This window comes from Hemitrygon akajei, chromosome 22 (genome assembly GCF_048418815.1).
Source record: "Hemitrygon akajei chromosome 22, sHemAka1.3, whole genome shotgun sequence".
Taxonomy (NCBI): Eukaryota; Metazoa; Chordata; class Chondrichthyes; order Myliobatiformes; family Dasyatidae; genus Hemitrygon; species Hemitrygon akajei.
The window spans coordinates 66,438,440-66,456,453 of record NC_133145.1 but is presented as its reverse complement, the minus strand read 5'-3'; the positions used below and the strand labels follow the sequence as shown (position 1 = coordinate 66,456,453).

General features: G+C 52.6%; 1 protein-coding gene across 1 annotated transcript in view; it reads left to right on the top strand.

The window, feature by feature from the left end:
* The window catches only part of LOC140714846 (rab11 family-interacting protein 4B-like), a 136,095-nt gene that overhangs the window by 105,743 nt on the left and 12,338 nt on the right, over positions 1-18,014 (top strand). The window contains exons 3-11 of the mRNA XM_073026511.1: positions 1,170-1,261; positions 1,988-2,190; positions 4,778-4,951; positions 5,862-5,996; positions 8,321-8,356; positions 8,739-8,832; positions 11,233-11,336; positions 13,450-13,590; positions 15,903-15,984. Coding sequence (XP_072882612.1) covers positions 1,170-1,261; positions 1,988-2,190; positions 4,778-4,951; positions 5,862-5,996; positions 8,321-8,356; positions 8,739-8,832; positions 11,233-11,336; positions 13,450-13,590; positions 15,903-15,984 — 1,061 coding nt within the window. The remainder of the gene's footprint in view (positions 1-1,169; positions 1,262-1,987; positions 2,191-4,777; positions 4,952-5,861; positions 5,997-8,320; positions 8,357-8,738; positions 8,833-11,232; positions 11,337-13,449; positions 13,591-15,902; positions 15,985-18,014) is intronic.

The window sequence follows — 18,014 nt, the reverse complement described above, 5'->3', positions numbered from 1 at the left end:
GTTGGACTGTCCCCAAGTGAGGCTCAGTGTGTATGGGACCATCTCCCAGCGAGGGTCAGCGTGTATGGGACCGTCCCCCAGTGAGGGTCAGAGTGTGTGTGGGACCGTCCCCCAGTGAGGGTCAGTGTGTGTGTGGGACTGTCCCCAAGTGAGTCTCAGCGTGTATGGGACCATCTCCCAGCGAGGGTCAGCGTGTATGGGACCGTCCCCCAGGGAGGGTCAGCGTGTATGGGACCGTCCCCCAGTGAGGGTCAGTGTGTGTGTGAGACTGTCTCCCAGTGAGTGTCAGTGTGTGTGTGGGACTGTCCCCCAGTGAGGGTAAGTGTTTGTGTGGGACTGTCCCCCAGTGAGGGTCAGTGTGTGTGTGGGACCATCCCCCAGTGAGGATCAGTGTGTGTGCGTCTGTCAGGGTAGTGTGTGTGTGGGACTGTCCCCCAGTGAGTGTCAGTGTGTGTGTGGGACTGTCCCCCAGTGAGTGTCAGTGTGTGTGTGTGGGACCGTCCCCCAGTGAGGATCAGTGTGTGTTTCAGACCGTCCCACAGTGAGGATCAGTGTGTGTGTGGGACCATCCCACAGTGAAGGTCAGTGTGTGTGTGGGTCTGTGAGGGTAGTGTGTGTGTGTTGGACTGTTCCCAAGTGAGGCTCAGTGTGTATGGGACCATCTCCCAGCGAGGGTCAGCGTGTATGGGACCGTCCCCCAGGGAGGGTCAGCGTGTATGGGACCGTCCCCCAGTGAGGGTCAGAGTGTGTGTGGGACCGTCCCCCAGTGAGTGTCAGTGTGTGTGTGAGACTGTCCCCCAGGGAGGGTCAGTGTGTGTGTGGGACCGTCCCCCAGTGAGTGTCAGTGTGTGTGTGGGACTGTCCCCCAGTGAGGGTAAGTGTTTGTGTGGGACTGTCCCCCAGTGAGGGTCAGTGTGTGTGTGGGACCATCCCCCAGTGAGTGTCAGTGTGTGTGTGAGACCGTCCCCCAGTGAGTGTCAGTGTGTGTGTGGGACTGTCCCCCAGTGAGGGTAAGTGTTTGTGTGGGACTGTCCCCCAGTGAGGGTCAGTGTGTGTGTGGGACTCTCACTGTCTGGGTCAGGGTGGGTGTGGGGGTGCATGTGGAGTTCACAGAGTTTGATCACAGTGGTCACCATCTGTCTGAGCTGACCTGTCTCTGATTTGTACAGGGTGTGGTGACCTGTTGGACAAGGACGAGTGTGCCAAGAGTTCGCCTGTCGCTCATTACCACACACAGGATGGAGGTTATGCATACCACCAGGTAATGGGGTCACTCGTCACCAGTCTTTCCGGCAGTGACCAGCCCTCAGCCTCACTGCCCACTCTCCCCTTTACACAACCTGGCGGGACAGGGGAGTTGGGGAGGTACGGCGTAGGAAGCTACCTGTCAGCCTCTTTTCCCATCTCATTGCTTCCCTCTCCCTTCCTCTGCTGCAGCTCGCCGCCCCCCCCAACAGTCAGTGAGAGTAGGGTGTAGGAGAGAGATATGTGAGCAAATCAGCAAGGGCTAGGGCAGGAGTCACATTCCTGGGGGGGGGGGGGGAGGTGGGGAGATTCAATTTCCCTGAATAACTGCAGGATCCATTGTTGTTTGTCATCTATATCAGTGATCTGGATGATAATATGGTTAATTGGATCAGCAGATCTGCAGATAACACCAAGACTGGGGGTGTAGGGTACAGTGAGAATGGTTATCATGGCTCTGCAAAACGGGCTGAAAAATGGAATTCAATGCAGACAAGTGTGAGGTATTGCATTTCTGTAGGACCAACCCAGGTAGGACTTACACAATGAACGGTAAGGCCTGTGTGGTGGGACAAAGGGATCTGGGAAAATAGGTACATAATTCATCAAAGGTAGTGGCCCAGGCAGATAGGGTCGTAAAGAGAGGTTTTGGCACATTAGTTTTCATAAATCAAAGTACGGAGTACAGAAAATGTGACGTTATGTTCAAGCTGGAGACCTGTAAGTCTGCTCCTATTGACAGGCAGCTGCTGGGGGGTCCATGGGCTACCACAGGGGGCTCAGTGGATGCAACCACTATCCCAGTGATCTCATCCTGACCATCGACCATCAAAATGAGCACCCCGAATCTGACATGGACGGCTCCTTCAAGAGAATCCGGACCTCAGGCATGCAGAGCAGCAGGGGCGAGGGGAAAGATGGCCTCTCCGTACAGATCCCACAGCGGTAAGTCTCTCACAGGCTGGCTTATTCTGAGAGATCACTGCCCAGTGACCCAGGGGTGGAGGGAGGAGAGAGAGCCAGGGTTTATGCTTCCCTGATCAGATTCTGAAATATCATGGAATCAGAACAAATGGGTATTTCCATGGAGAAATGGAACCAGCACAGGTCCGAAGCCTGTACACCACACCGCCTGTACACAACCCCTGTACACCACATGGCCTGTACCCCACACCACCTGTATACCTCAGCACCTGTACACCACAACCCCTGTACACCTCAATGCCTGTACACATCACCTGTACACCTCAACCCGAGTACACCAAAAACCCTGTACACCACAACCACCTGTAGATCCCAACGCCTGTACACCACACCACCTGTACACCTCAACCCCTGTACACCCCAATGCCTGTACACATCACCTGTACACCTCAACCCGAGTACACCAAAAACCCTGTACACCACAACCACCTGTAGATCTCAATGCCTGTACACCACACCACCTGTACACCTCAACCCCTGTACACCTCAATGCCTGTACACATCACCTGTACACCTCAACCCGAGTACACCAAAAACCCTGTACATCACAACCACCTGTAGATCTCAATGCCTGTACACCACACCACCTGTACACCTCAACCCCTGTACACCACAACCACCTGTACACCGGAAACCACTGTGCAACGCAGCACCTGTACACCACACCACCTGATACACTACAACTTTTGTGCACCATGCTGCTTGTACACCTCAACCCTTTCAGCAGAGGCTTGACCCAAAATGTGGACTGTACTCTTTTCCATAGATGCTGCCTGGCCTGCTGAGCACCTCCAGCATTTTGTGTGTGCTGCTCGGATTTCCAGCATCTGCAGACTTTCTCTTGTTTGTGAGGTGGCATGCTGTACAGGGGATATGGTGTACAGGGATTGAGTTGTACAGATGGTGCATTGTACACAAGTGCTGTGGTGTACAGCGGTTAAGGTTTACAAGCAGTGTGGTGCACAAGGGTTGAGGTGTACAGATGGAGTGGTGTACGGGTGCTGAGGTGTACAGGCAATGTGACGTTCAATGATTGAGATGTACAGGTAGCGTGGTGTATAGGTGATGGTGTGCAGACAGCATGATGTACAGGCAGCATGATGTGCAGGGGTTGAGGTGTTCAATTGGTGTGGCGTACATAGTTTAGATCTACATGAGATGTAGTGTACAGGGGTTGAGGTGCACAGGCTACATTGTGCAGTAGTTGAAGTTTACAGCAGTGGTATACTGGGGTTGAGGTGGACAGACACTGTGGTGTACAGCATTTGAGGTATACAGGCAGTGAGGTGTACAGAGATTGAAGTGTACAGGCAATGTGGTGTACAGGTGGCATGGTATACAGGGTTTGAGGTGTACAGTGAGTGTATTATAGGTAACTCAATTCCTGTACACCATGCCACTTGTATATCTCAATGCATGTACAACCAACCACCTATACATTATGCTGCCAATACACCTCAACCCTTGTACACCACTCCACCTGTACATGTCAATGCCTGTAAACCACACTGCCTGTACTCCTCAATCCTTGTACATCATTCCACCAGTACAACTCAACCCCTGTACACCACCCCGCCTGTACGTTACAACCTCTGTACAACATGCCGCCTATACACCACTCCACTTTTACACCTCAACTGCTGTACACTATGCCACCTGTACATCTCAACATCTGTACACCATGCTGCCTGTATACCTCAATCCCTGTACATACCTCCTGTGCACATCACCCCAGACACCACATCCCCCATACACCTCAAACCCTCTACACCACAAACCCTGTTCTCCACTCTGCCTGTAGAGCTCAATGCCTGTATACCACACCAACTGTACATCTCAATACCAGTACACAATCTTTATACACCATTCTGCCAGTACACCTCAACCTCTGTACACCACATCACCTGAACATGTCAGCCCCTGAAAACCAAACCACTTGTACATCCCAATCCCTGTACACCACGCCATCTGTACAAATCAACCCATGCTCCACACCACCTGTAGATCTCAGCCCCCGTACACCTTAACATCAGTACACCATGCTGCCTGTACACTACACTGGCTGTACAGCTCAAATGCTGTACACCATTATCCCCTGTACACCATGCCATCTGTACAACTCAACCCTGTGTACACCACTCTGCCTGTACACTACAACCCCTGTACACCTTAATCACTGTACACCTCACTGCCTGTACATCTCAAACCCTGTACACCTAAACTTGTGTATACCAGTATGCCTGTACACAATGTTGCCTGTTCACCTCACCACCTGTACACATCAATCCCTGTGCACTACACCACCTGTACATTTGAACTGTTGTACACTCCGCCAGTATATTTCAATGCCTGTACATCACACCAACTGTATACCTCAACCTCAGTGTACCATGCCACCTGTTCACCTCACTGCCTGTACCCCATAACTGTTGTACACTATGCTGTGTGTACACCTCAACACCTGTAGACCTCAATCCCTGTACACCACACTGCCTGTACACATCAACCTCTGTGCAGGGATGAGATTGGGTGCTACCCTATGTTACAGGAGCAGCCATTGCGTGGAGAGTGGACACGTGTCACCCGCGGTGAGCTCCCTGCACAGTGGCGAAGAACAGTTTGAGGATTACGGGGAGGGAGATGTCTCCCCAGGCAGCCCATCTGCCGACGAGGAGGGACGGACACATGCCTGCTCTGATCTAGGGTCGTCCCTCTGCTCCAGGTGAGTCGCAGCAACCTTCCACCACAGGAATCGGGGTGGCAAAGTGTAATGATTAGTACCGCTGCGCCTGAAATTGGATTGATCCCTACCCCCATGCACATAGTAGGGACCTGGACTCGATCCCATCCCCAGTACTGTGTGTGTGAAGTTTGCACACTTCCCTCTGACATTGGGTGTTCCTTGAACCCGGTATTGCTGAGGTATTTTGTCTCCCCCACCCATCGGACGGTGTGGGTCACACCCAGCAGCGACTCTCTCATGCCTACGGTGCTGGACAGACCCCGCGGAGAGGGGAATGGGGGGGTGAGGGGTGGTGGGGTGGTGGGGGGGTGAGGGGTGGTGGGGTGGTGGGGGTGGTGGGGTGAAGGACAGAGTGTGCTACACCCAGCGGTGACTCTCTCATGCCTACAGTGCTGGACAGACCCCTCGAAGAGGGGAATGGGGGGTGAGGGGTGGTGGGGGGGTGAGGGGGTTGAGGGGTGGTGGGGTGGTGGGGGTGGTGGGGTGGTGGGGGGGTGAGGGGGTTGAGGGGTGGTGGGGTGGTGGGGGGGGTGAGGGGTGAGGGGGCTGAGGGGTGGTGGGGGTGGTGGGGGTGAAGGACAGAGTGTGCTACACCCAGCAGTGACTCTCTCATGCCTACGGTGCTGGACAGACCCCTCGAAGAGGGGAATGGGGGGTGAGGGGTGGTGGGGTGGTGGGGAGTGAGGGGTGGTGGGGGTGAAGGACAGAGTGTGCTACACCCAGCAGTGACTCTCTCATGCCTACGGTGCTGGACAGACCCCTCGAAGAGGGGAATGGGGGGTGAGGGGTGGTGGGGGGGTGAGGGGGTTGAGGGGTGGTGGGGTGGTGGGGTGGTGGGGGTGAAGGATAGAGTGTGCTACACCCAGCGGTGACTCTCTCATACCTACAGCGCTGGACAGACCCCGCGGAGAGGGGGAGCCGTTTCTCCCAGGACGGGTCTCGAGGTTTTCTGTGCTCAGTGTAGCCGCCGCATTGATCTGCTCAGTGACCTGGCGACCCGGCTCCGCAAGCTCAAGGCTGAAGGGTGAGGAAGGCCGTCACCACGGCAATTGGACTGCGAGGGGTGGGGTGGGGGTCGAGATGGAGAGTGGTCTGTGTGGGTGGTGATGTGTGAGGCATTGGGCATGGTGGTGAGGGGCATTAGGGAGTGGTCAGTGTGGATGGGGTGGGGCAAGAGGCAGTCAGTGTTGGTGGAGAGTGAGGGTTTGGGGTTGGCAGTGATGGCAGAGGGTTGGATTGGGGTTGAGGGGTGGGGTGGGTGAGGCTGATTAGTGGACAGTGTGGATGGGATGGCATTGGTCAGTGGTCAGACCCTGATGGGAGTGATATACAAGCCTCCAGCAGGATGTTGCATATGAATTTCAAATGGAAATAGAAAAGTTGTGTAATAGGAGAAATGTTATGAAAGTCATGGGGGGATTTCAATATGCAGGTAGATTGGGAAAATCAGGTTGGTGTTGGATGCCAAGAGATGAAGTTCGTAGAATGTTTATGAGATAGTTTTTTGGGACAGCTTGTGGTTGAGCCCACCAGGGGAAAAGGTAGTTCCTGATTGTGTATTGAACCAGATTTGATCAGGAGCTTAAGATAAAGGAACATTTAGGAGACAGTAATCATAATATGATTAAATTCGCTCTGCAAGTTTGAGAGGGAGTGGATAAAGTCAGATGTATCAGTATTACAGAAAAATAAAGGGAGTTGCAGAGACGTGAGAGAGGAGCTAGCTAAAGTTGATTGGAAGGGGACATGAGCAGGGAGACCAGCAGAACAACAAAGACTGGAATTTCTGGGGGCAATTCAGAAGGCACAAGATAGATACGTCCCAAAGATGAAGAAGTATTTTAAAGAGATAATGACACATCTGTGGCTAACAAGAGAAGTCAAAGACAGCATAAAAGCAAAAGAGAGGGTATATAATAGAGCAAAAGTTAATAAGAAAGTAGAGGATTGGGAAGCTTTTAAAAATCAACAGGAGGCAACTTAAAAAGCAATTGCACAGAAAATATGTAATTTGAAGGGAAGCTAGACTATAAGATAAAGGAGGATACCAAAAGTTTTATTTTCAGATAGTTTTTTTAAAGTTTTAATTTTTTTTTAAAGAATTAAAGAGAGGTGAGAGTGGGTATCGGACCATTGGAAAATGATGCTGGAGAGGTAGTAATGAGGGACAAAGGAATGGCAAACAAAATTAATAAGTATTTTGCATCAATATTCATTGTGGAAGACATCAGCAGATTTCAAATTCAAGGGTGTCAGAGAGCAGAAGTGAGTTTAGTTACTATTACTAAGGGGAAGTTGCTTGGGACGCTGAAAGGTCTGAAGGTAGATAAGTCACCGGGACCAGATGGTGTACACCCAGGGCTCTGAAAGAGGCGGCCGAGGTGATTGTGGCAGCATTAGTAATGATCTTTCAAGAATCACTAGATTCTTGAATGGTTCCAGAGGACCGGATAATTGCAAATGTCACTCCACTCTTTAAGAGGTAGAGGGGAAGAGGGAAGGAAATTAGGCCAGTTAGCCTTCAGTGATTGGGAAGATGTTGGAGACCATTATTAAGAAGGAAGTTTTGGCATACTTGATAAAGTAGGCCAAAGTCAGTATGGTTTCCTTAGGGCGAAATTATGCCTGACAAATCAATTGGAATTCTTTGAGAAAGTAACAGGCAAGATAGAGTCAGTGGATGTTGTTTACTTGGATTTTTAGACAGTGTGCCACACATGAGGCTGTTTAACCAGTGGTATTACAGGACAGATACCAGCATGGTTAGAAGATTGCCTGACTGGCAGGAGGCTAAGTGTTAGAATAAATGAGGCCTATTCTGGTTGGCTGTGGGTGACTAGTGCTGTCCTGCAGGGGTCTGTGTTGGGACCACTTCTTTTTATGTTGTATGTCAATGATTTGGATGATGGAATTGATGGTTTTGTGGCCAAATTTGCAGAAGATACAAAGGTAGGAGGAGGGGCATGTAGTGTTGAGGAAGCAGGGATTGTGCAGAAGGACTTAAGACAGATTGGGGGTGTCTCACTGAAATCCATTAAATATTGAAACGCCTCGACAGGGTGGATGTGGAAAGGATGTTTCCCTTTGTGGGGTGGTAGTCCAGGACCAGAAGGCACAGCCTCAGGATAGAGGGATATATAAGCTGGAGGTTAATAAATTCTTGATAAATCAGGGCATCAAAGGTTACAATGAGAAGGCAGGAGAATGGGGTTGAGGAGGATAATAAATCAGCCATGATGGAATGGCAGAGCAGACTCGATGGGCTGAATGGCCTAATTCTGTTCCTATGCTTTATGGTTAGTGCATCCATGCACTGATCTGCAACTTTCTCTATCTCTGCCTTTCCAGCTCCAGCAGGAAGTTGTCATCTACAGCATTTGGAAGGTGAGAGTAAACCCTCCCTTCACTTCCCCACCTCTTCCCTTTCCTCCTGTCTACTTCCTTTCCTTCCCGAACCCAACTCCACACCTCATAGCATCTCCCCATTCTTCCCCAATGGTGGTGAATAAGGGGCTAGTGTGAAGAGGGCAGGGAAGCGACAGGAGGCACAGGAGAGAAATCAGGTAATTGACCTCGCTGGGATGGAGAGCGAAGCAGCCAGGGTGCTGGGGGCCAACAGATCTCAGGAGCCTGGACTTTTTTTGGAAGGGTGTGGGGGGGAAGGTCAGCTGGTCTTGCTAGGTGTTAGAGCTGGAGCACTGGGGGTGCGGGGACTTCTCTCAGACCACGGTTTGGTGAACACAATAATGTCTCGTCTCTCCTCAAGACAACTCTTCTACACCAGTAACTACAATAGCAACAGCTCTGAGGACTTGTTCCGGGACACCATCGACCCCTGTGAGGACGACATCGCCCAGAAGGTGAGAGGCAGACAGTCTGTTGCTTGCTGCTCATTATTGCTCATTTCATAAGATTTTATTCTTTAAAGTGATGTCATTTACATTTTAAAATAAACTGCAACTGTCTGTCTGAGGTGCCCGCTACACCTTGTTGTTCCCAATGGCTGGAGGCAAAGTCACACCCTTGGAAGAGGGATAGGAGGTCGCAACTGACCACCATGGGCCTGGGCCCATGAATGACCACACAGGTCAGGCCCAGAAACAGCCTGATGAGAGGGATCCCCCGACTGACCTCCCCCAACAATCCTCCACATCAGCCCAGGGGTCAGAGGGATGAGGCTGAAGTCTGACTGGAGCCAGAGAAACAGTCCCTTTACACCCTTAGATCCGGCCGGGGCCCTGCATATGGGAACGGTCTATGTTGCTTCACACTCTCAAACAGACTGTAACCTCTCTCATGGTATACAGGGCCCTGCAGGAGGTGACCACATCCCACATTTGCAAAGCTCCCACACAGCCTGATGGTCACTGTTGGGAGAAAAACTACACCATTGGGGAGCAGCTCAATGTACTTTTTTTTAATTACAAAATCCTTTATTACAAATATCGGTGCTATACAATATATACAAAACAGTGGCAAACACAATTACTAAACTACAAATAGACAATAGACATTACACCAAAATGTTGCCATCTCTATCCAAGATGGCATTTACACCCCGCGGAGCCCAACGGTCTCGAAACTCCTGTAACGTTGCCATGGACTGCGCGTGTTCTTTTTCAATATTTACCCGGGCACGAACATACCCTCTAAACATTGCCAGGCAGTCTGCCCGGGGAGATCCTCCCGCTACCCGTTTCCAAGACCCTCGGATGGCGGAGACAGAGTGGAGGGAGTTCCACTCTGTGTCTGACCCTGGGAGTGTCTGATGTGACGGTGTGGAAGGAGTTTCACTCTGTGTCTGACACTGGGAGTGTCTGATGTGACGGTGTGGAAGGAGTTTCACTCTGTGTCTGACCCTGGGAGTGTCTGATGTGACGGTGTGGAGGGAGTTCCACTCTGTGTCTGACCCTGGGAGTGTGTGACGTGACGGTGTGGAGGGAGTTCCACTCTGTGTCTGACCCTGGGAGTGTGTGACGTGACGGTGTGGAGGGAGTTCCACTCTGTGTCTGACCCTGGGAGTGTGTGACGTGACGGTGTGGAGGGAGTTCCACTCTGTGTCTGACCCTGGGAGTGTGTGACGTGACGGTGTGGAGGGAGTTCCACTCTGTGTCTGACCCTGGGAGTGTGTGACGTGACGGTGTGGAGGGAGTTCCACTCTGTGTCTGACCCTGGGAGTGTGTGACTTGACGGTATGGATGGAGTTCCACTCTGTGTCTGACCCTGGGAGTGTGTGACGTGACGGTGTGGAGGGAGTTCCACTCTGTGTCTGACCCTGGGAGTGTGTGACTTGACGGTGTGGAGGGAGTTCCACTCTGTGTCTGACCCTGGGAGTGTGTGACGTGACGGTGTGGAGGGAGTTCCACTCTGTGTCTGACCCTGGGAGTGTGTGACTTGACGGTATGGATGGAGTTCCACTCTGTGTCTGACCCTGGGAGTGTGTGACGTGACGGTGTGGAGGGAGTTCCACTCTGTGTCTGACCCTGGGAGTGTGTGACATGACGGTGTGGAGGGAGTTCCACTCTGTGTCTGACCCTGGGAGTGTGTGACTTGACGGTATGGATGGAGTTCCACTCTGTGTCTGACCCTGGGAGTGTGTGACGTGACGGAGTGGAGGGAGTTCCACTCTGTGTCTGACCCTGGGAGTGTGTGACGTGACGGTGTGGAGTGAGTTCCACTCTGTGTCTGACCCTGGGAGTGTGTGACGTGACTGTGTGGAGGGAGTTCCACTCTGTGTCTGACCCTGGGAGTGTGTGACGTGACGGTGTGGAGTGAGTTCCACTCTGTGTCTGACCCTGGGAGTGTGTGACGTGACTGTGTGGAGGGAGTTCCACTCTGTGTCTGACCCTGGGAGTGTGTGACGTGACGGTGTGGAGGGAGTTCCACTCTGTGTCTGACCCTGGGAGTGTGTGACGTGACGGTGTGGAGGGAGTTCCACTCTGTGTCTGACCCTGGGAGTGTGTGACGTGACGGTGTGGAGGGAGTTCCACTCTGTGTCTGACCCTGGGAATGTGTGACGTGACGGTGTGGAGGGAGTTCCACTCTGTGTCTGACCCTGGGAATGTGTGACGTGACGGTGTGGAGTGAGTTCCACTCTGTGTCTGACCCTGGGAGTGTGTGACGTGGCAGTGTAGAGGGAGATTCACTCTGTATCTGACCCCAGGGGTGTGTGATGGGATGGTGTGGAGGGAGCTTCACTCTGTGTCTGACCCTGGGAATGTGTGATGAGACAATAAACTGAACTGGGTTTTCTTTGTCAGGTGTGTTACCTGGAGAGGAAGGTTTCGGAGCTGGAGAATGAACGAATCATTAAGGGCGACCAGAAGAGTAAACTGAAACAGGAGAATGTTCACCTGGTCCACAGGTAATGTCCTGGATGAGGGTCAAGGGAACCAAAAGGCCGTTGGAATTGATGGAACCAGAGGAAGGGGTGAGGGTCCTAGAGGGAGGGTGTGTGTGCAGTAGTGAGTGTTGGACTACCTACAGTAGACAACTGAAAGCCCTGGAACCACACCACCAAAGAGCCTTCCAAAGATTTTGAGGATCATCTGGATGGAGAGATGCACTAACACCAGCGTACAGGAGGACGCCAACATGGACAACAACTCCAGCACGAGTTGATGGATAGGCCATGTCATCCAGATGCCTAACTCACATCTCCCCAAACAGATCCTTCATTCCCAGTTGAAGGAAGGTCAGTGAGCCTTTGGTGGGCAAAGGTAATGCTTCAAAGAAAACTTCTATAGATGCATAATGGAGAGTGTACTGAGTGGTTGCATGGATTTACATGAACCCAGCAGCCACAGATACTGACTGAGAGCCAGAACCATATCACAGGAAATGATACTGTGCAGTTGAACCTGTTGCAGATATGCAATGTTGTTACACTGAACAGTGTGAGGTGTTTGTGTGTAGCTGAACAGATGAGCAGCTACAATCCAACCCATGGAACACATCAGATCCTGGGACGAGGGCCACTTGGCTCTTTGAGCCTATCCCACCATTCATTGTAATCATGGTTGATGAGCCCCTGGACTGAACTGCTTGTCTGTGCCATTTCCCCCAAATTTTCTACAATTACATTTCATCCCTTTCTCAAATATATAATAAAATTTTTAAAAACACATAGCACCTCTACTTCCTTCAAAGTTTGTAAAGATTCAATATGAAATCTAAAACTTTGACCAACTTCTACTTTAGATACATGTTGGAGAGTATAATGACGGGCTGCATCACAGCCTGGTTTGGGAATACCTATAGGCTTGAACGGAACATCCTACAAAAAGCAGTGGTTAGAGCCCACTCGATCACAGATAAAGTACTCCCCACTCCTGAGCACATCTACACAGCAGAAAACCCTCCACCATCAGGCCATGCTCTCTTCTCACTGCTACCATCAGAAAGAAGGCACAGGAGCCTCAGGACTTATACCACTGTGTTCAGGAACAGTTATTACCCCTCAACCATCAGGCTCCTGAACCAAAGGGGATAACTTAACTCAATTTCACTAACTCCATCACTGAAATGTTCCTACAACCAATGGACTCACTTTCAAGGACTCTTCAAGTCATGTTCTCGATATTTATTGCTTACTTATTAATTGTCATCATTTTATGTTTTTTTTTGCTTTTTATACTTGCATAATTTGTTGTCTTTTACACATTGGTTATTTGTCTGTCTTGAGAGTGGCAGTTCATTGATTCTGTTGTATTTCTTTCTTGGCTGCAAGTAAATGAAACTCAGGGTTGTATAGAGTAACATACATGTACTTTGATAATAAATTTACTTTGAACATCAAAATGATCCTGAAGAAACTCAAGCTTCAGTGTAAAAACTGGGAAAACATTGTGCTCAATAGATCCACTTGGAGGAAATCTGTTCAAGGGAGCTGCACAACACGAGAGCGCCCTCTGCTGTACGGCAGAGTACAAGCAGCAGCAGTGAAAGGAGACACTGAACAACCTAAAGACCCAACCACTAACCACAGCCAACACTTACTCTTGTCCACACTGTAGCAGAATATGTGGGTCCTGTATCGGCCTCTATGGCCACCTGGGGACCCACCAATGGAAATCTCTTAGGAGGGCATCATAATCAGCTCGAGAGATTACGTTGCTACAGGGTGATTGGTGTCTCTGCAGGGTGGGGTGGGGACAGGGTGGTGGGGTTTGGGGCACAGGTGGGTGTGGTGTGTGACTGGGCTGCATTGTCTGACCCAACACCCCCACAGGGTGTGGTGTGAAGTTTGTGTGCATGGTGCTGACTGCAACGAAGAATCGGGATTGTGTGGAATTTGGGGTGCGAAGGTCAGACTAATGTCTGACTGCCCCCTGCAGGGTGTGAATGTGTATGTGTGAGTGTGTGACTGTGTGTGTGTCTATGTGTGTGTGTGTGTGTGTGTGTGTGTGAGTGTGTGAGGGTCAGTCTGTGTGTGTGTGTGTGTGTGTGTGTGTCTGACCCTGCCCCCACCAATGCAGGGTACATGCAATGGAGGAGCAGCTACGGGAGCAGGAGAGCCGAGCGCAAGAGGAGCTACAGCAGGAACTGCGACGACAGCGACAGCTGCTCAGCCGACTCGAGCGTCAGAAGGAGGAGGAGATCCTCACCCTCAACTCCAGGTTCATCTGAGCCTCCTGCCCTTGCAGAGCACCACCCACTGAGCATCCCTAAACACTCCCCACTGACCATCCCCAAACACCCCCACCGTCCACCCCAACCCACCCCACTGAGCATCCCTAAACACCCCCACTGACCGTCCCCACACTCCCCACTGACCGTCCCCAAACACCCCCACTGTCCACCCCAACCCACCCCACTGACCATCCCCTAACACCCCCACCGTCCACCCCAACCCACCCCACTGAGCATCCACTAACACCCCCACCGTCCACCCCAACCCACCCCACTGACCATCCCTAAACACCCCCACTGACCATCCCCAAACACCCCCACCGTCCACCCCAACCCACCCCACTGAGCATCCCTAAACACCCCCACTGACCATCCCCACACTCCCCACTGACCGTCCCCAAACACCCCCACTGTCCACCCCAACCCACTCCACTGACCATCCCCTAACACCCCCACCGTCCACCCCAACCCACCCCACTGACCATCCCCTAACACCCCCACCGTCCACCCCAACCCACCCCACTGACCATCCCCTAACACCCCCACCGTCCACCCCAACCCACCCCACTGACCATCCCCTAACACCCCCACCGTCCACCCCAACCCACCCCACTGACCATCCCCAAACACCCCCACTGTCCACCCCAACCCACCCCACTGACCATCCCCAAACACCCCCACCGTCCACCCCAACCCACCCCACTGAGCATCCCTAAACACCCCCACTGACCGTCCCCACACTCCCCACTGACCGTCCCCAAACACCCCCACTGTCCACCCCAACCCACTCCACTGACCATCCCCTAACACCCCCACCGTCCACCCCAACCCACCCCACTGACCATCCCCTAACACCCCCACTGTCCACCCCAACCCACCCCACTGAGCATCCCTAAACACTCCCCATTGACCGTCCCCTAACACCCCCACCGTCCACCCCAACCCACCCCACTGAGCATCCCTAAACACTCCCCACTGACCGTCCCCAAACACCCCCACCGTCCACCCCAACCCACCCCACTGAGCATCCCTAAACACCCCCACTGACCGTCCCCACACTCCCCACTGACTGTCCCCAAACACCCCCACTGTCCACCCCAACCCACCCCACTGACCATCCCCTAACACCCCCACCGTCCACCCCAATCCACCCCACTGACCATCCCCTAACACCCCCACCGTCCACCCCAACCCACCCCACTGACCATCCCCTAACACCCCCACCGTCCACCCCAACCCACCCCACTGACCATCCCCTAACACCCCCACCGTCCACCCCAACCCACCCCACTGACCATCCCCAAACACCCCCACCGTCCACCCCAACCCACCCCACTGACCATCCCCAAACACCCCCACCGTCCACCCCAACCCACCCCACTGACCATCCCCAAACACCCCCACTGTCCACCCCAACCCACCCCACTGACCATCTCCAAACACCCCCACCGTCCACCCCAACCCACCCCACTGACCATCCCCAAACACACCCACCATCCACCCCAACCCACCCCACTGACCACCCCCAAACACCCCCACCGTCCACCCCAACCCACCCCACTGACCATCCCCAAACACCCCCACCGTCCACCCCAACCCACCCCACTGACCATCCCCAAACACCCCCACCGTCCACCCCAACCCACCCCACTGACCATCCCCAAACACCCCCACCGTCCACCCCAACCCACCCCACTGACCATCCCCAATCACCCCCACCGTCCACCCCAACCCACCCCACTGACCATCCCCAAACACCCCCACTGTCCACCCCAACCCACCCCACTGACCATCCCCAAACACCCCCACCGTCCACCCCAACCCACCCCACCCCCACTGACTGTCCCTCCCCACTGACCGTCACCCACTCACGTTCCCACTGACCGTCATCCAGCCCCCCATGATCACCACCCACCCCACCAATCAGCATCACCCACCCCTTCTGACCATCCCCACCCACCTTCACTGACCGTCACCGACCCCCTCACAACCCTCCTCCATCCTGATGGTAATGTGCCCATCCCTCCCCTTTTCCAGCCCAGCTGATAACCCCATCTTTCTCCTATCCCCAGCCCATCCTCTCTTATCCCCACCCCAGTGGTAACGTGCCCATCCCTGACCCCCCCTCACCTGGCCCAGCCGTAACATGCCCATTCCTGACCCTCCCGTCCCCTCCCCAGTGGTAACGTGCCCATCTCTGACCCCCCCTCACCCGGCCCGGTGGTAGGTACCGTGCCCGTCCCTGACCCTCCCATCCCCTCCCCGGTGATAGGTAACGTGCTCCCTCTTTCTGCTTCAGGGCCCAGCAGCTAGAGGAGGAGTCACAGCAGCTGAGACAGACAGCCACCCGGCTGAAGACCCAGACCCAACGGCTTGACCAGGTGAGGGGTGGGGGCAGGGAGATGAGGAGGGGGAGGGGTTGGGGCTCGTTTTTTCCTTCTCTTCTTTATATCTGCATAGCTGGGACAGCAGTGATGCAGGATTGGATAGTGAAATGCTTCTCTTGCAGGATGTGAGAGAACAGGGAGGCCTCCAGTGTCCCTGACGACTACAACTGTGAGAAGTGCATCCAGCTGCAGCTTCTAACAAACTGTGTTAAGGAGTTGGAGCTGGAACTGGATGAACTCTGGATCATTTTGGCAGCTGAGGTGGTGATAGATAGGACTTATAGAGAGGTAGTTACACCCAAGGTACAGGACTGTCACCAAGAAACTGGGTGACAGTCAGGAAAGGAAAAGGGGTTAAATGGCCAGTGCAGAGTACCCCTGTGGCCATCCCCCTCAATAACAGGTACATCATTTTGGATACTGTCGGGGGGTGGGGGGATGATCTAACAGAGGAGAGTCACAGAGGGGTCTCTGGCACTGAGTCCGGCTCTGTGACTCAGAAGGGAAGAGGGAAGAAGGGGCACACTGTGGTGACAGGACTTATTAGTTAGGGGAATGGACAGGAGGTTCTGTGGGCGAGAATGACATTCCCAGATGGTATGTTGCCTCCTGGGTGCCAGGGTCTGGGATCTCAGATCCTCCTGGGTGCTAGAGTCTGGGAGATCTCAGATCCTCCTGGGTGCCAGAGTCTGGGATCTCAGATCCTCCTGGGTGCCAGAGTCTGGGATCTCAGATCCTCCTGGGTGCCAGAGTCTGGGAGATCTCAGATCGAGTCCTCAGCATTCTTAAGGGAGAGTGAACAGCCAGAAGTCGTGCTCCATGTAGGTACCAATGACATGGGTAAAATGAGTGACGAGATTCTGCATAGGGGTTTCAGGGACGTTAGGTGATAAGTTAAAGGGCAGGACACCCAAGATTGTGATCTCAGGATTGCTACCCGTGCCACATGATTATGAGGCCAGAACTAGGAAGATTATACCTTTTAACACATGGCTAAGGAGTTGGTGTAGGAGGGAGAGCATAAGATTTTTGGATCATTGGGCTCTCTTCCAGGGCAGGTGGGACCTGTACAGAAGGGACAGTTTGTACCTGGACTGGATGGGGTCTAATATCCTAGTGGGACCTACAAGTATCTGGGAGTACAGTTAGACGAGAAGCTAGCCTGGACTGCCAACACAGATGCCTTGTTCAGGAAGGCACAGAGTCGACTGTACTTCCTTAGAAGGTTGGCGTCATTCAATGTTTGTAGTGAGATGCTGAAGATGTTCTACAGGTCAGTTGTGGAGAGCGCCCTCTTCTTTGTGGTGGCGTGTTGGGGAGGCAGCATTAAGAAGAGGGACGCCTCACGTCTTAATAAGCTGGTAAGGAAGGCGGGCTCTGTCGTGGGCAAAGTACTGGAGAGTATAACATCGGTAGCAGAGCGAAGGGCGCTGAGTAGGCTACGGTCAATTATGGAAAACCCTGAACATCCTCTACATAGCACCATCCAGAGACAGAGAAGCAGTTTCAGCGACAGGTTGCTATCGATGCAATGCTCCTCAGACAGGATGAAGAGATCAATACTCCCCAATGCCATTTGGCTTTACAATTCAACCGCCAGGAGTAAGATATGTTAAAGTGCCGGGGTTAGGACTCAATGTATTTAAGTAAACTACTTAAGAAATTTTAAAAAGCTATTATTAATGCTTTTTGAGAGGGTGATTTTAGATGCATATCATATTTTTACTGAGTTAAGTATTGTATGTAATTAGTTTTGCTACAATAAGTGTATGGGACATTGGAAAAAATGTTGAATTTCCCCATGGGGATGAATAAAGTATCTATCTATCTATCTAATGCTGCACAGTGGGGTTTAAACTAGAGTTGCAGGGGGATGGAAACCAGAGTGCCAGAACAGTTAGTGGAGAGGTTGTGGAGGCAGATGTTGGTAAGACCTCAGACAAAGTTAGGAATCAAAAGGTTGAACACGGTGTGACCACTCTCCTGAGCTGCCTGTATTTCAATGCAAGAAGTGTCGTAGGAAA